Genomic DNA, 23,175 nt, shown 5'->3' with positions numbered 1-23,175 from the left:
GGGGGGGGCACAATGTCTGTTCCTGTATATGGGGGGGGGCACAATGTCTGTTCCTGTATATGGGGGGGGGCACAATGTCTGTTCCTGTATATGGGGGGGGGGGCACAATGTCTGTTCCTGTATATGGGGGGGGGGGCACAATGTCTGTTCCTGTATATGGGGGGGGGCACAATGTCTGTTCCTGTATATGGGGGGGGGGGGCACAATGTCTGTTCCTGTATATGGGGGGGGGGGGCACAATGTCTGTTCCTGTATATGGGGGGGGGGCACAATGTCTGTTCCTGTATATGGGGGGGGGGGCACAATGTCTGTTCCTGTATATGGGGGGGGGCACAATGTCTGTTCCTGTATATGGGGGGGGGGGCACAATGTCTGTTCCTGTATATGGGGGGGGGGGCACAATGTCTGTTCCTGTATATGGGGGGGGGCACAATGTCTGTACCCTGTATATGGGGGGGGGGCACAATGTCTGTACCCTGTATATGGGGGGGGGCACAATGTCTGTACCCTGTATATGGGGGGGGGGGCACAATGTCTGTACCCTGTATATGGGGGGGGGGGGCACAATGTCTGTACCCTGTATATGGGGGGGGGCACAATGTCTGTACCCTGTATATGGGGGGGGGGCACAATGTCTGTACCCTGTATATGGGGGGGGGGCACAATGTCTGTACCCTGTATATGGGGGGGGGGGCACAATGTCTGTACCCTGTATATGGGGGGGGGGGCACAATGTCTGTACCCTGTATATGGGGGGGGGGCACAATGTCTGTACCCTGTATATGGGGGGGGGGGCACAATGTCTGTACCCTGTATATGGGGGGGGGGGCACAATGTCTGTACCCTGTATATGGGGGGGGGGGGCACAATGTCTGTACCCTGTATATGGGGGGGGGGGCACAATGTCTGTACCCTGTATATGGGGGGGGCACAATGTCTGTACCCTGTATATGGGGGGGGGCACAATGTCTGTACCCTGTATATGGGGGGGGGCACAATGTCTGTACCCTGTATATGGGGGGGGGGGCACAATGTCTGTACCCTGTATATGGGGGGGGGGGGCACAATGTCTGTACCCTGTATATGGGGGGGGGGGGCACAATGTCTGTACCCTGTATATGGGGGGGGGGCACAATGTCTGTACCCTGTATATGGGGGGGGGGGCACAATGTCTGTACCCTGTATATGGGGGGGGGGGGCACAATGTCTGTACCCTGTATATGGGGGGGGGGGCACAATGTCTGTTCCTGTATATGGGGGCGACAATGTCTGTTCCTGTACATGGGGGGGGGGGGGGACAATGTCTGTTCCTGTATATGGGGGGGGGGGGGCACAATGTCTGTTCCTGTATATGGGGGGGGGGGGGCACAATGTCTGTTCCTGTATATGGGGGGGGGGGGCCACAATGTCTGTTCCTGTATATGGGGGGGGGGGCCACAATGTTCCTGTATATTGGGTAGTCCACAGCCTCTGATCCTGTATGTTGGGGGGCACTAGGAGTATGTCGGCTCTACTGTATAATGACAGCGGCAGGAATCTGCTGATCCTGCCACAGCAAGAACAGCAAGCAAGCTGCGGCCGCTGAGCCCTGTACACTTCAATGTCAGGTCTGCAGCGATCCATGCACTCCTAGTGCCCCCCCCTCGACCAGCCATTACCTGCACTACTGGACACTCTTTGTGTGAATTTTGAATGATCTGTGAATCAAACAGATATTAGCGAGGGGCAGGTCCAACCAGTCTGATCACAAAAGAGCGAGATGATAAAAATAGCACAGACCGTTTTGTGTCACTATGCTGACAGCAACCGTCATAGGTTGTCCTCCTCTATTTTTGTCATTTGAGATTGCTGGAAAAGTGACATATTTCTGGCCGTTGTTAGGCTGTACCTCTGTCACTGACTGGAGTTGGGTACACAGGTGCTGAGCCTTCTAATGTAACACGCTCCTGTGTGTATCTTCTTGTGCTGGAAAGGAAAGGTCAGTGCTGTGTACACAAGAGGTGTGACACCATGTCGTTTATTAAACCGCTAAGGCTTAATGTACACAGGGCGTTTTTACAACCTCTCCGGAACGATTTAACTTGACAGATAGTAACCCACGTTTAAAACGTCTGTTTTGCCGCGTTTACATGCCCCGCTTGCGCTTAGAAACGTTTGAAAAAAAAATAAATAAAATTTTTCTTTTTTAAATAGCCAAAAATGAAAAACGCCTGTAAATGAAACCCGGCTAAACCCAAGTTACCACATTTTAGAAGCGCTTGAAATGCCTCTAAACTCAGCTTCTGAACCCATTTTTTTGTTTTCCAAAAAAGGCCTCTAGTAACTACTATAAACAACCCTGTGTACATGTACTGATAAGATAACAGAGGAGAGTTCAGGAGCAGGTGAAATGCCCAACTGCTCCCAAACGCCCGTTTTAGCAGGAGCAGTGTACATGAGGTCTAAATGAAATACAAACCTCTTTTAACAGAGGAGCACCTTCTATGGCACTTTTAAGTACCGTATTTATCGGCGTATAACACGCACTTTTTTTCACCTTTAAAATCAGGGGAAAATCGTGGGTGCATGTTTTACGCCGATCCCCCGCCGATTGTGTGCCTTTTGGCGGCTCTCACAGTCCCGTGTGAGTGGCCGAGAGACGCCAAGAACGGCTGAGACACGCCGTGAATGGCGCCGCCATTTTTAAACGGCAGCATACTGCAAATGACACAGGGGCAAGGCTGGAGATGGACAAGGCTACAGATGGACACTGACAAGTGGAGAATAAAGGATAAAGGAGAAGTATGGCCAAAGCTTCTTTGACTACATATCTCGCTTGTGAGTCACAGGAGTACACTTGCTAAAACCCACTGTTGGCTCATATCGCAGAGCCAATCCAGCCTCTGGATCCCGATCATATTGTTGGTGACGGCAGCACTCGACAGCCAATGGAAACATCAGCTGCGGTGCCGACAGTGCTGGACTCCAGGACAGATAAAAGCCAAAAAAACAGCAGCTATAAAAACGTCCAGTGTGCATGAGACCTAAAAGTCACTGCTCTCTGCTCCGAGAAGACCGAGAACTGAGCAATCAGCAGTCATGTAATCACTTAGTTCCCGGGCGTAGAGCCAGTGGGTGACAGCTGCAGCTTTAGACCGATGCTGCAGCAGAGAGGTGGGTTGGGTATACATGTTTGTTTTGCTTCTTGTACTACTCCCACACGTCTCCTTTTAAGCCTAGGGTCACATTGATGTGATTTGACAGGCCAAATTGGCGGCTATTGCACCGTCCCATTCCCAAAAGTAGTTTCTGTACAACTTTTGGTGACTTTGGGTGCGATTTTAATAGACATCAAAGCATGAACCCACACAGATGTCTCTGAAATTGCCCCTGAAGTCGGACTGACATGCAGGTGGGTATGAAATCGTGCAAGTTCAGCTGAACAATTTCAATCCCACAGCAGTGTGAACCTGGGCTAAATCACTTTTCTTCCAGACATAGTGTGCACACTGGTGGGACTTGTCAAGCCATTTTGATAGGTCCAAATCGCATGACAAGTTGCACCCCATTGTCAGCAATGTAACTGTTTAAATCGGTACAGCCCCAACTTTGTGGTTCTGCACCAATTTGAAAAAGTAGTTCCTGTACTACTACTGGCGACTTCAGGTGCGGCTTGCATAGACATCTGTGCATGAAGTTGCACAGATGTCAGTCAAGTTGAAGCTGAAGTCGCACTGACACACAGTTTTGAAATTGTGCATTTTCAAGTGAAATTGCGTAATTTCAAATTCAGATTTGGTGTGAATCTGGGCGAAACTGAATATCACGAGTTTACCATCTGGATCACTTATGTACTTTATATGCTGTCATGACTGATATACCTGGAGAATGTATGCAAATAATAGAAAGACAGAGGTTGCTTTACTATGGCTGAGTTCACACTAGCATCCAATTCGCATGTCAGGAGCTTGTGACTGGCTCTCCAAAAAGTATGGAATCGCAACTTTTGGAAAATGTTCATTCCATTGTTTAATTGTGTAGAAAAAAAAACGCAGACATGCTTCAAAACTATTTTCATTTAAAGTGATACTAAAGTCTCATTTGTAAAACATGTTATACTTCCCTGCTCTGTGCAGTAGTTTTGCACATAGCAGCCTGGATCCTCTTCTTGGGTCCCTCTTTGCTGCTCCTGGCCCCTTCCTCCTTTTGAGTGCCCCCCACAGCAAGAAGCTTGCTATGGGGGTACCTGAGCCACAGCTCCATATTTCCATTTAGACACGGAGCCATGGTCCATCCCCTTTTTCTCCTCATTGGCTGGCTGACTGATTTTGACAGCAGTGGGAGCCAATGGCGCCGTTCCGCTGTCTCAGCCAATAAGGAGGAGTCCTGGGCAGCCGAGACCCTCCTGCAATATCGCTGCCTGAAGGCGGCTGCTGCATACAGAAGGCTTTTTATCTTAATGCATAGAATGCACTAACCCCCCTGGTATTCCCGGGTCTGACTCGGGGTGGATTTTCAGTACCAAAAGTGGTAACCCCAAGCCAGACTCGGGATCGCATCGCAGGATCCATGTAGAGGTTACTTGCCTTGTCCTCTGGATCCTGCGATGTCTCCCTGCTGTGATCTGCGAGCCGCCGTGTCTCGCTTGATTCACAGTGCCGAGCTCCGTTCCCTACGAGCGTTGCGACGCACGGGGATGGAGTTCGGCGCCAAATTCAAAAAGTAAAACCTACAGTATACTGTAATCTTACAGATTACTGTATCAAATAATTACACATCCCCTTTGTGAATGAATGAATGATTTGTAAAGTGCTGCAAATGCGAACTGAATCGCCTCAAGGGACAAGTGGTTTTTGTCCCTAGTGGTTTGTCCCGTGCCCTGCATGCAGTTTTATATTATAAAAACTGTTCTTTCTGCCTGGAAACTGGAGATTGTCCATAGCAACCAAAACCGTCCCTTTACATCAAGTGGTTTTAGACCAGCTAGAAAACGGCGATAATAAATTAGAATCACTTGCAGAATTTAGTGATTTGTGGGGAAACCCGTCATCAAACACTGAAAGTAACGAAAGCGACAATTCTGCAACTGAGCAAATTTCAATGTTTTTGATTTGATTACATTATTATATAATTTTTATTATTATTATTTGGTATAATTTATTTGTAGTTATTTATTATATTATAATTTATGATTTTGTTTTTCAAACTTTATCATACCCGGGATGTCTACTAGACTCTCGTTTGGACAGATTTAAGTGAATTATTCCTAAGAATTACAGGCTTACAATATAAAACAAATTTCCATGCAAAATAATTGTACCGCTTTCAGCACCTAAAATCTGAAATAATCATACCGCCACGGACGTTAAGATGCAAAACCTTCTGCCTTTAAAACTCGTTTAAGGTTGCAACCTTCTGGCTTTAAGAAACACTTTAAAAACAAAAACAAAAAAACACTGTAGTCAATTGCAACTGTTTTTCAGATCAAACAGAGGAAAAAAATATGGAATCACTTAATGCCCTGAGAAAAATATGGAATCACCATGTACTTTGCAGTTCTAAAAAAAAGCAAAAAAAAACTGCTAACTTAGTCTGCAGGACCTTGGTGAGCTGTTGCACCAACCTGATTGACATGAATCATGGCTCCAATACGAAGATGTGAGTTGAAACAAAGGAGAGGATTATAAAACTTCTTCAAGAAGGTAAATAATCATGGAATGTTGCAAAAGATGTTTGTGTTCCCAGTCAGCTGTGAAGTACAAATCAAATGGGAAGGTTGTTAAAGGGAAGCGTACTGGAGATATATATAATGAATCACTGACCCACACAAGTAAAAAAAAATCCTGATCTGCATAAATGCTGCACGTCAATAACGCTAAAGTATTGAAGCAAGAGGGTGACGATAAGAACCAGTTCACTAACCATTTCATAAGGAAGTCAACAGTGCCAACTTCTCTATTTGTCATGACATGTTTGCTGTGAAGCTAAACTGTTTCTCTGTCAATAAATGGCTGCTTAATCATGGATGGAATTTACTTACACAGTATTAGAAAGTTTCTTTATGTAAATTTTTTTTTTTTTTTTTTTTCCTTGTCAGTCAGGTTTTAGAAAGATGTGTCCATCAACTTCAAGCAGAAATGTTTCAAGCTCAAGAATTCAGTTATTTTCTTTGCAGTTCCCTTTAGTGATCTTTTACAGTGTATTTCTTGATTATTTACCCTCAGGGCACCATTGTGGCGGCTGTTTAGTGCTCGTTTACACTTGCAGTTGTCATTGCCACCCTTCTGAAAAGCCATTTGTGGTGGATTGTTTTGCAGAGGCATCTGAAAGACCGCTTGGAGGTGACTTGTCATGTTTTTAACCATTGAAAGGCCACATTACACATGCATGTGGTTGTGTTGCAGTCCCATTCACTTAAATGGGTCGAGTTTGGCTGTGGTGGTGTTTGCTGAATGCAAGGTTGTAAATTTTAGCTGCAGCATGTGTAACACACTACCCCCCCCCCCCCTCCCCCTGGCTCCCATGTTGGGTTAAGGAGGGCTGTAAAGAACAGTTCATTGATCCCCCCCCCCCCCTTCCCTAGCCCCAACCATAAATGAGACCTTCAAGTCGTATGCCAGGGTAAGATATGGGTGTGGGTCTTTTTCCCCTCAAGATGAACAGGCCCACTTGGGGCCCCCCTCACACCATACAGCAGCAGGGGATCTGCAGTCCACACACACACACCTCCACTGGATATAATGCTTGTTTAGACTAGAGCAGGGGTGCCCAACCTTTTGAGGAGCAAGGGCCGCTTTAGTGATTGGTAACCCGTTACGGGCCACAATGAGCTCAGCGGCAGATGACAGGTCTGTGTCCACACTGCATATACAGAGCATACACGGACACAGCCCACTCTACTCTATGGGTCACCCGATCCACCCAGACAGAAGGGGATGGATCCCCTTATGGTTTTTTTTTTTTTTTTTTTTTTTTTTTTGGAAATAGGTGGGTGTAAAGGGACACAAGTCCGTTTACATCTGCCGCTCTATAGAGGTGAATGAAGTTTCCGATTGGGTCCACCTGAAGGAAAAAAAAGACAGGCAGACCTGATCAGACTGATCGTGGGAAAGGGGCCTAAGGTTGCTTTCACACTGATTCACTGCGGTTTACCTGCACCTCCACTGAACTCATTCTTCACTTCTTCCTCAGGATTCCTGCAGGTATTGCTGGCTGCTGCTGTCCCTCAGGCAGGTATGGCTGCTGTTGGCTGTCCCCCAGGGCTGGTACTGCTGGTGGGAACCCACAATCTGGGCTTGCCGACCTGCCATCCCAGAGCAGGAGGTGACAGGCCACATCAGAGGGTGCCGTGGGCCAGTGGTTTGGCACCCCTGGTCTAGAGTGATGCAATAGAGAAGAATATTTACTTTATTCATCTTGCCCTTGGCAGACCTGCTCCAGCCTTCTCTCCTGATCTGGAATATGGCAGAGCCCTCTATAAAATAAGACCATTGCACAGTTTATCTTTTTAGAAACTTTTTTTTTAAACTTTTATTGCTAAGTTTCATAACAGAATTGATTATTTAAAGAGACCCTGTCACCAACTTAAAGTGGTTGTATACCCCGCTTGCACATTTTTACCTACTTTTGCCTGTAGGTAAAATGAATATCTCCTAAACTTTTATGGTTTAGGAGATATTCACCTTGCATGCAGCCGCTGACTGTAGCTGCTGGGGACGAGTGAAGGAATACTATAGAGAGTGAAATCAGTGATGGCTCTGAGTCTGCTGATATTGCATCCAAGATGGCAGTGCTCCACAGCAGTCTTTGGGCTTTTGGATGTCTACACAAGGGTGGATTTTACAGGTGAAAATCGTGCATAATATAAGTTCAATGCACATATATTATGATAAAAAATGAACTGCGCTTATGATAAACAAAACATTGTTGCAGCTGCAACAATCAAGTGAGATATTTACGCAAAAAAGAAATAGGTGAACAAGTATGTTGCGCTTAAATGAAATAAATAATAAATTATATAAACAAGTGAGTCCAGAAGGCGCGTGTGCAGCGCTCTGTGAAATGGACGCTTGATCACAGAGCTCCGTCCCGCTCCGAGCACTCGGCACGCCCCGCAGCGGATGCACTCTCCCCCCCACACTCGTTAGCGGGAGCGGAATACGGCGGCAACCCGCAGGACCGAGATTGGGCAGTTTAATCCATCCAAACGGACCCCAGAGGACAGTTTCTTTGCCCAGCTGGACACCGCACAGAAACCTAAGATGGTGGCGGAGCGGCACACAGGCGATGCTGCATGTCCAGGCACAGCAGATTCCTCTCCCTGGCGCACTGCTCTTCTTAAAGAGGTATGTGGAGAGACTCCTATGCCCCATCTTATCATAGATCCAGCATCTCCTGCCAGATGGCTTTTCAGTCCCGTATTACAAACATTTCTCCCAGCAGCTTTCTCCATATCTAGCTCGCTTTTATAATCCGCTACGAGCAGGGGGACAACTAGACAAGACGCTTAATTCAGCTTTCATCACAGTAATACCAAAGCCAGGTAAGGACACTAGCTGTACAGCTAATTACAGGCCCATATCTTTGATCAACAATGATCTTAAAATTTTAACTAAAATCTTAGCTAATAGAATATCCTCCTTTATAAGCCTGTATATTCATAGGGATCAGGTGGGCTTCATTCCTGGGAGACAGGGTCCGGACCAGATCAGGAGAGCGATAGACATAGTTTTGTTACTAAACTCTGGCTGGGACAAAGGACCCCCTCAGCAGGGATTAGTGCTGTCTCTAGATCTAATGAAAGCTTTTGACTCTGTCTCCTGGGCTTTCCTGTTCCCGATACTACAGAAGTGGGGTTTTGGTCCAACCTTTCTGAATATAATAGGAGCTTTATACGATACTCCGGTTGCACAAGTCAAAATGCAGGGTTATTATTCAGACTCTTTTCCGATTCTAAATGGTACTAGACAAGGCTGCCCTTTATCCCCATTGATCTTTGCCGTGGTCATCGAGACACTAGCTATTGCCATCCGGGATAATCCGGACATACATGGAGTGCGTTGTGGACCACAAACCCACAAGTGCGCTCTCTTTGCAGATGACGTTTTACTTTTCATCACCTCACCACTTACTTCTTTACCTAACTTATACAAGGTGCTCGATGACTTCGGCAAAGTATCGGGCCTTAGGGTTAACTACTCTAAATCTATGGCTCTAAACATTAATCTACCGACCTCCATGATGGCCTTGCTCAAAAAAGACTTCCGCTTCAGTTGGGGGGAAAAAATGATCCCCTATCTGGGTATCAACCTTACTTCATCTATTGATGACCTTTACAAAGCTAATTTCCTCCCACTTTTTCGTAAATTAGGAGATGACCTCTCAAGATGGGACAAAATGGGGCTATCTTGGTTGGGTAGAGTTAATTCTGTGAAACTGACTTTGCTACCACGTGTCCTTTTAGCTCTTTAGGTCCTTACCTATACCTATCCCCAAAGGTCACCTCAGGACGTTTCAATCCAAAATTATTAAATTTACATGGGGTGGGAAGGGACATAGGATTTCCAAGGAGACTCTGTTCAGGAGCAGAGATCAAGGAGGAGTGGGTTTACCTAATCTTCTCTGGTATCATCAGGCAGCACAACTTTCCCAACTGTCCACTGTATACTCTAAGATTGCCCACCCAGATTGGGTACATATGGAACGACAGGCGATCCCTCAATTCACTTTAGATTACATTCTCTGGTCCCATCCTAGATCTAGACCTGCCATCATGGTCCCTACACTTTCCCACTCCCTGACAATGTGGGACTCTCTCAAACACAACCCCCGAATAGTTTCTAATTGGCAACCATTGTCCCACATCTTCCAAAATCCTCTTTTTCCTCCAGGTATGGACATACAAGCATTCCAATGGTGGCTAGATAAGGGGATGTACAGAATAGGACACTTTGCTAATCCTACAGGACCCCTCACTTTGACCCACTGCATCAACAAACTCGACATGCCCAACACAGAAAGATTTAGTTTCAGACAGATATTTCACTTCCTGCAGTCTGTTAGGTCCCCCAGTCGTACACCACTTTCGATCACGGAATATGAACAGTGGTGTGGTCAAGCTATGGAGCAGAGGGGCGGGATCTCAGTGATTTACCGATCACTATCTAGGGCTGAGACTAAATCACTCTTCATGCGTGAATGGGAGAGTGATCTCCATCACACCTGGAGTATTGAGGAATGGCATAGAGCTTCTATGGCTGCATCTAAGGGCATTTTGAATATAGCATTAATTGAAGCAAATATGAAAGTCCTTATGCGGTGGTATATGGTCCCTCTCAAAATCTCCAAAATCTACCCTAGTGCTTCCCCTATGTGCTTTCGAAATTGTGGGCATATTGGGTCCATGTTACACATTTGGTGGGACTGCCCTAGGATCCGGGGCTTATGGAATAGGATCTTTCATACCATTAGGAAAATAACGGGCTTCCCAATCCAAAAGTCGCCTCAGCTAGCTCTCCTGAATTTTCCCTGCCCTAAAATTCCTAAAGTAGTTCAACGACTTATGTTCATTATCCTAGGGACCAAACTCACGATTGCAAGGGCCTGGAAGAGATCAACTGTTTCCTTTCTCTTGGGTAAGAGAAAGATTTCATGGATCATGTCCCAGGAGAAGACGGTTAGTGTTCTCCTGGACGCTACCTCTAAACACGATGCTATCTGGGATCCTTGGGTTAAATACATATCCCCACCTTCTTTGTCTGTAACTTGACCTGGACCTCTGTGGTTGAGCGAGTACCGCACCGTCATAGGATGTATCATTTCATGTTCTCTATCCTCTCTTTTCTTCTCTCTCTCCTTTTCCTATCTTCTTCTTTTTGCACTATAGATTGTTGGCATACAGGTTAGACTACTTTGCTAACATATACAGCAGCTACTATAACCTATTCCTTTCTTATGGATGTTATGCTTCTTCAAATATTTAACTAAGCTTATTTCATGCAGACTGAACCTATAGTTTGATTTTCCTCTCTTATTGGACAGCCTCATGCAAATCTTACCATAAGCTCTACTAGTTATTATGTCCTGCTGGGCATAACACTCATGTTAGACACCTTATATTTGCATTCTCTTACCCCATTAAAGACTTTACTTCATTATTTTTTCATTGTATATCATTGGATTAAAGGTATTGATTCTCCTGAGTGGTGGACCTCCCCTCCTGGCACAGCTAGTTCCCATGTGGGGTGCTGGCGTAGGGGAGTGCCCCTGGTCTTATGGAATTCAACCTAACGCTGAAGGCATATATTGCTTAGTCCTAAATGCAGTTTATGTTCTGTCTGCTACTTTATGGGTATATGTTGTACTAGTGGTTGTACCTGTAATTTTGATCATCTTTTTTGTTTTGTTAAACTCTCAATAAAAACTATTGAAATAAAACAAGTGAGTCCAAGAGTCACAAACGTGACACAATAGTGAAAAGTTTATGTTATGTCACCAACTTCCTCCACCTTGTGTGGCCACCACCAAAAAAATAGCATGTGCCCTTACCAAAGAGCGTTAACCACCTATTATGGGGGGAGGGCGACATAGGCTATTATGTCTGGGAAAACTCCACATCTGTAAAGAGGTCCACTCATCAGAAACTTCCAGCCACCACCGGGGAAGACATCCGGTTTATTTTACTCCAACCATGACATGAAAAATGTCACAATAGTGTAAAACCTTTTTTTTACCAGAATTTGATGAAGGTAATGCACTTACATGAAAAGACGACTAAAACAGCATGTACTGGACACAGTGGTTTCAGAGGTAGATGCTCCAAACTCAATGACAGGAAATGACGATATCGCTCGACCAGTTTTGTCGCTAATCGGACTTCTTCTGGAGCAAAAGCATCATTCCTCATCATAGCCATAAATACCCTCTCTGTGGGTCAAAGCCTCGTTTCCATCCCCAGCTCCGTGCGGTTCTTCCTGTGTGACCCAGCCTCATTCTGTCTGATATTTCCTGTATAACCAAGCCTCACTGTGGCCACAGAATGTTGCTTCCTGTATAACTAAGCATCGCTTCTGTGGTTCAAGGCAGACAACCAAGCCTCATTATAGCCAGTCAGGACATCAGCCATGATGACAGGAATTCACCACACAGACCTACGCAGAAGCACATCGGTCACATGGTCCAATAAACAGGAAGTGCTGACACCGCGGCCCCCTCCCAACGATATCGGCCACTTCCTGTGCAAGATTAATGAGACCGCAGTGGCAAAAGGTGAAACTGTGCCTGTAACAATACAATATAAAAGCAAAAACACATTATGATAAAAATACAGAAAAATAAAATAAAAACAATGACTAATGAAACTGTATATAAAAATTACATCCGCCGGAAGTGACGCCCAGCGTTTTCCGGGTCAGGCATTCCCACAGTGAGGAGAGTGAGCTCTCTCAATGCCGACGCCGCCATGCTTTGGCATCACTGCCCACTCCCTCGCCGGGCACCGGGGAGAGGGGGGATGGGGAACTTCATGCCAATGCGGAAGGAACCCGTGGCCTGCGGAGAGGAACGAAGGTGAGGGGGATTTTCGGCTAGTCTGGACAGCCCTTGATGAGGGATGCTCTCCAACTCCATCTCCCCTTTTGAAGACGGTTCCTCCAGGCAACATGTCTCCTCCAACTGGGGAAACACAAAAAACTGAGCAAATGCCTGAGGGACCGCCTTTTAACCACTTCAGCCCCGGAAGAATTTACCCCCTTCCTGACCAGAAAACTTTTTGCGATTCGGCACTGCGTCGCTTTAATTGACAATTGCGCGGTCGTGCGACGTGGCTCCCAAACAAAATTGACGTCTGTTTTTTCCCACAATTAGAGCTTTCTTTTGGTGGTATTTGATCGCCTCTGCGGTTTTTATTTTTTGCGCTATAAACCAAAAAATAGCGACAATTTTGAAAAAAGCGCATTATTTTTTACTTCTTGCTATAATTTACCCAAAAAATATTTTTTCTCCTCAATTTAGGCCGATACGTATTCTTCTACATATTTTTGGTTAAAAAAAAAAAAATCGCAATAAGCGTTTATTGATTGGTTTAGGGGATAGTTTTATGGCATTTTTATTGATAATTTTTTTTTTTTTTTAAACTAGTTATGGCAGCGATTATTTATATATATATAATGGATATTATTTTTATTTTTTTTTTTTTTTATTGTGACTGCGACACTATGGCGGACACATCGGACGTTTTTGGGACCATTGTCATTTTCCTTTACAAATGCACTGATTCTGGTGTAAATGACACTGGCAGTGAAGGGGTTAAGTATGTCCTGGGGAGTGTTCCTGACTGGGGGGGGCATGGCTATGTGTGATACGTCACTGATCTCTGCTCCCAATCACAGGGAGCAGAGATCAGTGACACTGTCACTAGGCAGAACGGGGAGATGCTTTTTTACATTAGTATCTCCCCGTTCTTCCTCTCCGTGAGGCGATCGCGGGTATCCCCGTGGCGATCGAGTCCGTGGGACCCGCGGCTTGACTCATGGAGCTCCCGGCCGGCACAAATTTAAAGGGAGGTACGGGTATGCCCATTTGCCCAGCCGTGCCATTCTGCCGACGTACATCGATGTGTGCCGGTTGGGAACCGGTTAAAGAGCTGGAGGCAATGTGTTTCCTGTCCGGGGAGGAGCTCCATCTCTTCTTGGAATGACGACAAACTTTTACCCTTAAAAATCTCCATAGGCGACATTTAAAAAATTCTACAGGTTGCATGTTTTGAGTTAGAGGAGGTCTAGGGCTAGATTTATTGCTCTCGCTCTACCTATCGCGGCCATACCTCACATGTGTGGTTTGAACACAGTTTTCATATGCGGTAGCTGCTCACGTGTGTGTTCTGCAAGCAAGCTCGGCGGGACGGGGCGCATTTAAAAAAAATTTTTTTTTTTTTTTACTTTACACTGTTCTTTAAAAGAAAAAAATGTCACTTTTATTCCTATTAAAAGGAATGTAAACGTCCCTTGTAATAGAAAAAAAGCATGACAGGACCTCTTAAATATGAGATCTGGGGTCAAAAAGACCTCAAATCTCATATTTACACTAAAATTCAATAAAAAAATAAATACATTTAAATGTCATTTAAAAAAAAAAAGTCCCTACAGACCGCCCGCTGTTGTTTGTAGGTCGCTACTTTGAAGAGGAATATCGTTGTTATGGCAGCAGCTAGCTGCCATAACCCCGGTATCCTCTTCTTCAGCGGGCGGTCCGCTTTTAGATAAGTGGTCTCTGTGGTTTTCCGCGAGATCACTTTTATCGCCAGCGGGAGAGGGGGCCCCCCCCCTCCCGCCGCTCTCTGGTGCCCTCCAACGCTTACCTGAGCCATCGGTAGCGGCGGAGGCGATCGGATCCTTCTTCCTGGTAGGCATGGAGATGAGTGAGGGCAAGAGCCTTAGTGAGGGTGAGTGAGGGGGGAAGTCCCCACCAGTCTCCATATCATTGCAGGGCGGAAGCAACGTCAAAACGTCACTTCCGCCCATAGCTCTTAAAGGGACAAACATTTTTAAATGTATTTTTATTGCATTTTAGTGTAAATATGAGATCTGAGGTCTCTTTGACCCCAGATCTCATATTTAAGAGGTCCTGTCATGCTTTTTTTTCTATTACAAGGGATATTTACATTCCTTGTAATAGGAATAAAAGTGACACAATTAATTTTTTTTTTTTTTTTTAAAGAACAGTATAACAAAAAAATAAAAGATAAAAGAAAAAAAAAAAAAGAAAAATACATATATATTTTTTTAAACGCGCCGCGCTCGCGTGCAGAAGCGAACGCATATGTGAGTAGCGCCTGCATATGACAAGGGTGTTCAAACCACACGTGAAGTATCGCCGCGATCGGTAGAGCGAGAGCAATAATTCTAGCCCTAGACCTCCTCTGTAACTCAAAACATGCAACCTGTAGAATTTTTATTTTTTTTTTTTTTTAAATGTCGCCTATGGAGATTTTTAAGGGTAAAACTTTGTCGCCATTCATCGAGTGGGTGCAATTTTGAAGCGTAACATGTTGGGTATCAATTTACTTGGCGTAACATTATCTTTCACAACATAAAAAAAATTGGGCTAACTTTATTTTTTAATTCAAAAAAGTGTGTTTTTTTCCAAAAAAAAGTGCGCTTGTAAGACCGCTGCGCAAATACGGTGTGACAGAAAGTATTGCAACAACCGCCATTTTATTCTTTAGGGTGTTAGAAAAAAAAATATATAATGTTTGGGGGTTCTAAGTAATTTTCTAGCAAAAAAAAAAAAACATTTTTAACTTGTAAACAACAAATCTCAGAAAGAGGCTCAGTCCTTAAGTGGTTAAGAGCTATGGGCGGAAGTGACGTTTTGACGTCACTTCCGCCCTGCAATGGAATCCGCCGCGGAGACCACTTTTATCGGAAACCGGACCGCTCACTGAAGAAGAGGACACCGGGGTTATGGCTAGCTGCTGCTATAACGATATCCCTCTTCAAAGCGCCAATGTATATCGGCATGAGCCGGTCCGGAAGTGGTTAAACCTTTCCAGTGGATGTGATCAGGGGTTCTTATTAGTTTAATAGCACTCTGTCCTTGTGGTGAGCTAAGCTGTTATGATAGGGTACAATTCTTGGACACATCGTGATACAGAACGAATGTCTGTGTGTACATTTAAACTGAGGAGAGCTATTCAAATGTTCAATATTTTTTTTTCAGGTGAATACTGAAGAACATCTTGAGGAAACTGAGTCAATCAGCTGGGATCAGAAAATGCCAGATGATATTAAAGATAAAATCCAGAATGCAAAATTAGTTCAAACAGAAAGTATTACTGTATGGATAGATCCACTGGATGCAACACATGAGTATACAGGTATAGATGTTTTTTAAGTCATCAGCTGGCTGCTTTTCAGCAGATAAAATTAGGATATTCCACTTCCATCTACAGCGCTGTGAAAAGTATTTATTTGCATATTTGTCACTTTTAAATGATTCAGATCATCAAACAAATTTTAATATTGCACAAAGATAACCTGAGTAAATCCGAAATGCAGTTTTTAAATAAGGATTTAATTTATTAAGGGGCAAAATCTGTCCAAACCTGCCTGGCCTTATGTGAAAAATTGCCCCTTAACCCACCCTTGGTGGCAACAACTGCAATCAAGTGTTTGCGATAACTGGCAATGAGTTTTTCACGTCACTGTGTTTGGAATTTTGGCCCACTGTTTGCAGAATTTGATTTAATTTGCCCACATTGGAGGGTTTTCCAGCATGGACGGCCTGTTTTAAGGTCATGCCACAACATCTCAATCAGATTTAAGTCCAAACTTTGACTGGGTCACTCCCAAACCTTTAATTTAGTTTTTGAGCAATTCAGAGGTGGACTTGGTGGTATGTTTAGGATCATTGTCCTGCTGCATAATCCAAGTGCGCTTGAGGTCAAGAACTGATGGCCGGACATTCTCCTTCAGGATTTTCTGGTAGAGCGCAGAATTTTTGGTGTCATCCAGGTGTTGAAGCTGCAAAGCATTCCCAAATTATCACACTACTACCACCATGTTTGACTGTTGGTATGATTTTCTTTTTATGAAATGCTGTGTTTGTTTTACGCTAGATGTAACAGGATGCACACCATCCAAAAAGTTAAACTTTTGTCTCATCAGTCCACAGAATATTTGCTCAAAAGTCTTGGGGATAATCAAGATGTTTTTTGGCAAATGTGAGACGAGCCTTTGGATTTTTTGGTCACCAGTGGCTTTGGAACTCTCCCATGGATGCCATTTTTGCCAAGTCTTTTTTATTGTTGAATCATGAACACTGACCTTAACTGAGGCAGGTCAGGCCTGCAGTTCTTTATATGTTGTTCTGAGTACTTTTTATGACCTCCTGGATGAGTCGTTGTGCTCCTGGAGACATTTTGGTAGGCTGGCCACTCCTGGGAAGGTTCACCACCACAAAGCGCTTACCCCGACTTGCTGATGCCCCGACTTAGTTGGGGTAGGCGGAACACTTTGGTGGGGGTGGGTCAGCCACACCTCTTGACCTTTGACCTCTGGGGGACACACCTGCTGACCTTTGACCTTTTGGGGGTGGTCCCTATTCCAATCCCTGAGTCCTAACCTTGTTCTTCCAGGGGAGACCCTAAACCTGACCCTGAACCTAACCCTGTTTTCTCTTTTTGTGGATAATGGCGCTCACTGTGGTTTGCTGGAGTCCTAAAGCCTTAGAAATGGCTTTGTAACCCTTTCCAGACTGAGGCATGTCAATTACATTGTTTCTCATCTGTTCTTGAATTTCTTTAGCGTGCTTCACTTTGTCGGGCAGCTTCTATTTAAGTGATTTCTTGATTTAACAGGTCTGGCAGTAATCAGGCCTGGGTGTGACAAATGAAATTTAACTCTGCTTTCCAAAATATGTGGTTAATTCCAACTCATTAATGATTTATCAAGGGGGGGGGGGGAAGAGATAGAGGCAATTACTTTTTTACTTTTGTGTATGCTTAACCGCTTCAGCCCCGATAGATTTGGGTGCTCAATGACCATGCCATTTTTTGTGATTCGGTACTGCGTCGCTTTAACTGACAATTGTGCGACGCTGTACCCAAAGAAAATTGACTTTTTTTTTTTCTTTTCCCCACAAACAGAGCTTACTTTTGGTGGTATTTGATCGCCTCTGTGGTTTTTATTTTTTGCGCTATAAACAAAAGAGCGACAATTTTGAAAAAAAAAAAACGCAATTTCTTTAATCGTACATCACAGGACACAGAGCCATAGTAATTATTTGTTATAGTCCACCTTCAGGTGCTGGACACTGGCACACCCTAAACAGGAAGCTGCCTCCCTATATAACCCCTCTCCTACCGGGAGCATCTCAGTTTTTTCGCCAGTGTCTAAGGTGTTGGTCACAAGTGAAGATGTGCTGTGCTGAGCTCCACTGGAGCTAGCTATGCAGCCGGATCCATTCAAAGTGTCTTTTAGGCCAAATTGAATGGTACCCGGGCCTCGTGTCCGAAGAAACAAGGTCTTTGCTTGTAAATGCTTCTCTTTTTAGAGAGCTGGACCCTGGTATCCAGTACTTTTGGTATTAAGGCCATAAAGTTTTACTGACAGGGTGCTATTACAGGTCCAGGATTGTGGGTTCTCCGAGGGTCCCCGGTTCCTGAAGGTTTGTTAACCGTACACACCGTGAAGGGTGAAGATTGGGTCTGTTGGTTTTACCACAGAAAACCCTGCGGCGGGAAAGGTAAGTGGAGTTTTCTAAGGAATTTTTACATTCTCTTATGAAATGTCTCCTTTTAAAGTAAATGTTGTCATGCATAAGTGTCACCACTGGGGGCTGTATGGAGCACATACCGTCTCATGCTTTGCTTTTAGATCACGCTGTGTCACAGAAGCAGCAGACTTTTTTTCCTCCAGCTAGCAGGCAGACCTCCGGTAAGTTTGGGGGGTTTTTCTTCCTCCAGACATCCCTACCTGGGCTGAACTCTTCCCCTCTTCTTGAGGCTGAGTATAAGGGAGAACTGAAAACGATCAGCAATGCCGTTTTCTTTCACCGCCCCTACTCGGCGGCGGCTTCCAGGTCTCCTCCACGCCATCACTCCCTTGCTCACAAGCCGTCGGATTGGAGGCCAGTGCTTCCGCAGGAAAACTTTTTTTTTTTGAAAGAGAAAGGAGGGGGAGCGTGATGTTAGGAGGGGGCGAGGCTTAGCGCGGCGTTGGTGTTCTCCAACACGGGAGTGTGTTTAGAAAAAAAAACTCCATTTGTGCTGGCTGCAAAATTGTCAGAGAGACATAAGAGCAACAAGGAGCATGAAAGAGGTTTTGGTGACACAGGCATTTCCTATTTTACACAGTTGCATCAGGCTGAGCATTAATAGCAGCGGAAGTGGCTGGACTATTGCTCAAGCAGTGGATGCGATTTCTTCTGGTAGTACCTATGCTTTTTGCATTGGGCTAAGGTCAGGGGGGGGGGCACACCCAAAAAGAGCTAAAAGGGTCTCCCCTCAAGCTCTGGAAAGCCTTCTCATTTCTACAAATGGCATCCTCCCCTGAGAGAGGGTGGCTGGTCAGAGTGAGCATCCTGGCCATGAAATGTTTGCAACTGTTTTCAACACTGCAGCCCCTGTTTATTTTACTAAAAAGATCTTTTTTTCCTTAGCCATGATAGGTTTTGCAAAAAAATAAAAAAAGGCTAGCGATTTTAATCGCATTCCCAGTATAGGTCAAAATGCAACAGGTTCTCTTCCATTGGCCAGGACCCTCCTAACTGAGGAACTAGGGGCGGGAGAAGACTAATTCCCTCAGGGGATCGTGGTGAGGCTGATGACTCCTCTTCTGAGGTGTCAAATGTGGGAGAATCGGCTTTTTCACTCTTAAGATTGATGGTGCAATTTGTTGCTAAATGGTCCACTCCACATTTATGTACCCATAACTGAGTGTTTGGGTTCACTAAAGCCTCCCCAAGCTGTGCATGCCTTTTTCTGTCCATTCATTGTTGGAAAAGTTTTTTTGTATCTGAGAGGATCACGCAGATAAGCATTATTTTCCCTCCCTAAAGTTTTCACTTGGTGGTGGATCCTATGGTGGAGGAAATTCACTAAGTAGGGTATTCCAGCAATTAACGCTGTTATATCCTCTTTGAATTAGAGTTTGACTTGTCCGGCAGACAAAAAAAACAAAACTTTTTTTTTCTCTGGCAGATTGAGTGTCAGCCTGCGCTGACAGTAATTGCTTAATCGTCGAGAGACCAGTTTAAACAGGTGTTCAAGGTTATCCTGCTCAGGCCCAGGATCTGGCAGCTTTGTTTGCAATAGTTGCTTTGAGAGATTCTATCCTTCAGGCCTTGCGCCCTTCGCTAAGCACCATGCAGAAGCTCCTGGCTAGTCTTCCTTTTGCGGTGAAACAGCTATTTGGGGATGTTTTGGACAATACATCCAAAGAAATTCTAGTGGGAAAAAGTACCCCTTTTGCCTTTTAAGAAAAAGGAGTAAATGTATTTTCGTTTTTAAAGCTCGTTCTTCTGTGCCAGGGACATCAGCCTCCAGGCATTCACGACGGCTTCCGCCTTCAGGTTCAAAAGTTAATCCTCAGGGTTAACCCCAGGGACAAAAGAGGTCTTGGGGGAGGAAACCTACAAGATACTGAAGCGTCCTTATAAGGAAGTGCCCCCGCTAGCTCAATAGGAGGAATTCTTCTGCAGTTCTCAAGGATCTGGCAGGAAGAGTGTCAAGACGAATGGGGGACTTCCTCAATAGCTCCAAGGTACAAACTGGAGTTCCAAGAGTTCCCGTCTCCTTGTTTTATCAGATCAAACGTTCCTAAGGATCCAGAGAAAAAGAAGTCTTTCTCTCAAGCATTGGACCATCTTTTTGGCAAAAAGTGATCATGGTGGCCCCCATGTAAGAGCAGAGGTTGGGATTTGGTTAAACCCAAACGACCATTCTGGATCTCAAAAAATCAAAATTCAATTCCTGAATATATCCACTCTTTTCGCATGGAGTCAATCCAATCAGTTATCTTCATCCTAGGATGAAGGAGGAGAGCTGGCGTCAATCGACGTCAAAGATGCATACCTCCATATGCCTATTTCCTCGCTCACTAGTAATATCTACTTTTCAAGGTGGAAATGGTTATATCAGACACTTTTGACACATTTTTGAAACCATTGACAATTATACAGCGATCAGTGCTATAAAAATGCACTGATTACTGTGTAAATGTCACTGGCAGGGAAGGGGTTAATTGTGTTCCCTAGTGTGTGTTCTAACTGTGGGGGGGATGGGACTGACTAGGAGGAGACAGAGATCGGTGTTTATACGTAGTATGAACACACGATGTGTCTCCTCTCCCCTGAAAGAACCGAGATCTGTGTGTTTTCACACAGATCCTGGCCAGAACCATAAATGCTACATTTCGAGAGAAGTCAACAAGGTCTATGATGAAAGTACGCTATTTATTTCTACTGTGAAACACGGAGGTGGATCGCTGATGTTTTGGGGATGTGTAAGCTACAAAGCTACAGGAAATGTGGTCAAAATTGTTGGCAAGCTGAATGCAGTTAGTTATCAAAAAAATACTGGAGGAACATTTGCATTCATCAGCCAGGAAGCTGTGCATGGGACGTACTTGGACATTCCAACATGACAATGATCCAAAACACAAGGCCAAGTCGACCTGTCATTGGTTACATCAGAATAAAGTGAAGTTTCTGGAGTGACCATCTCAGTCTCCTGACCTCAATATCATTGAGCCACTCTGGAGAGATCTCAAAATGTGCTTTTCATGCAAGACAGCCCAAGAATTTACAGAAACTGGAGGCTTTTTTGCCGAGAGGAATGGGCAGCTTTACCATCTGAGAAGATTAAGAGCCTCATCCACAAATACCACAAAAGACTTCTAGCTGTCATTGATGTTAAAGGGGACAAAACACGTTATTAAGAACTGGGGTATGTAAACTTTTGATCAGGGTCATTTGGGTTGTTTCTGTTGCCATTATGATTTAAAAAGAGTAAACACAGTTGGTTGATAATAAATGGCTTCAGCCAAACACTATCCACGAGTGAAAAATGTTTTTGTGTTATCATTCATATTCTCTGAAAAATGGCCAAGAAATCATAAATTCTGCCAGGGTATGTAAACCTATGAGCACAACTGTATCTGACCTCCTTATACAGCGGTTATGTGACTTCATATGTTTATTACTGGCTGCAGGGAATTAACCGGAGGAGGAGCATGCAAGAATCTGATGTAATTTACATCATATAAGTCCCCTTTCACACTGCCGCAACTTGGCGGCCGAGATTTTACTGTGATTTCAGGGAATGCCTGTGTAAACTTGAGGTCTATGGACCTCAACTTGCATCAAAATGGGACCAAAGTAGTACAGGGATTACTTTGAAGTTGGTGCCACTTGAAGTCGCACAGATATGAATGGTTATAATTGGGAATCATGGGTTACGACGTCATGGGTTATGATGTCAAAAGTCGTAGGAAAAGTCGCACAGGTGTGAAAGGGGCCTTAGTCAGCTATTCTATCCCATGGCCACGCAGTTTTGCTCTCCATGTAACATGGGAAGAAACTCTTTTTACATGAAAATAAAAAATTGGTATTAAATGCCTAGAAAGTGTTTGTTTCTTTTGTTAAGTTTTTTTTTTTTTTTAATGTTTTTTTTTTTGGTCTATCATGTTGTGACTAGCAGGGAGATGGGGGGCGGGGGACAGGGAGGGCTTGTCAATCTTCTTTTTGGACCAGCTCTAAAGGTGATGACATCCTGTAGTTATGCGGGGTGGCTAGAAATGGAGAAGAGGAAGCCAACAGCTTCCCTATTCTATAGCATAGAACCATGAGCAGGTGACAACGCTAAAGACACAGGATCAGATGTAACAGCGGGGACACCGAAAATAGGAAAGTGAAATTAAATGGCTGGATCATCCAGGTTTTTATAACTTTTTTTTTATAGAAATGTAATAAAGTTGAGCATTTTGTTAATCTTTATTTACTGTTAATTTAAACATAAACCAGTACAAAAATTGGTTTAATGACACTGTTTAATGTGATTTTAAACCTTTTAATTTATTTTTTTTTATAACAAAATATATTCTACTTACCTGCTGTGTGCAAGGGTTTTGCACAAAGCAGCCCTGATCCTCGTCTTTTGGAGTCGTACACCAGCGTTCCTGGCTCCTCTTGCCATCTGACTATGGCAGACTGGGTACCAATAATTGTCTAGTTTTCTTTGGGTGTTGCTTTTTTTTCTAATCTGTGTCACTGAAGCAAATATATAATTTTTAACTTGACATTCAGAATTAAGCTGTCCTTATAGATAGTAGTGCTATTGCTAGGCAGTTCATTGTCTCCTCTTGTCCATGTGTAACTGTATTTTGCATATACATATGTTTTGTTCAGGATTTAAAAATTTAGTTTATGAAAATGTATATTTTTTTAAGGCTGATACATTTGAAATATACTATTTCACTGGACATGAGTTCTATTTTTGTATATATTGTAATGGGGTAATATTGTATGGCCATTTCAGCATACAAAGCCTGCATTGTAGAGCTCCTATAAAGCATTCATCTTTTGTGACTGCCTATAAAAAGATCACTACCTATTAGTTCTCTGCAGGCTGTTGTCTATGAAGTGGACACCAAACTCAATACTATTCATATAAATATCTACACTTTACAATGTCCTTAG

The 23,175-nt window shown here is 44.1% G+C and overlaps 1 protein-coding gene across 1 annotated transcript in view; it reads left to right on the top strand.

Moving 5' to 3' along the window:
* Positions 1-23,175, top strand: part of BPNT2 (3'(2'), 5'-bisphosphate nucleotidase 2) — a 33,692-nt gene that overhangs the window by 1,150 nt on the left and 9,367 nt on the right. The window contains exon 2 of the mRNA XM_073631658.1: positions 15,697-15,853. Coding sequence (XP_073487759.1) covers positions 15,697-15,853 — 157 coding nt within the window. The remainder of the gene's footprint in view (positions 1-15,696; positions 15,854-23,175) is intronic.

The sequence above is a fragment of the Aquarana catesbeiana genome, linkage group LG05 (assembly GCF_042186555.1).
Source record: "Aquarana catesbeiana isolate 2022-GZ linkage group LG05, ASM4218655v1, whole genome shotgun sequence".
Lineage (NCBI taxonomy): Eukaryota > Metazoa > Chordata > Amphibia > Anura > Ranidae > Aquarana > Aquarana catesbeiana.
This window is presented reverse-complemented; position numbering and strand designations above follow the sequence as displayed.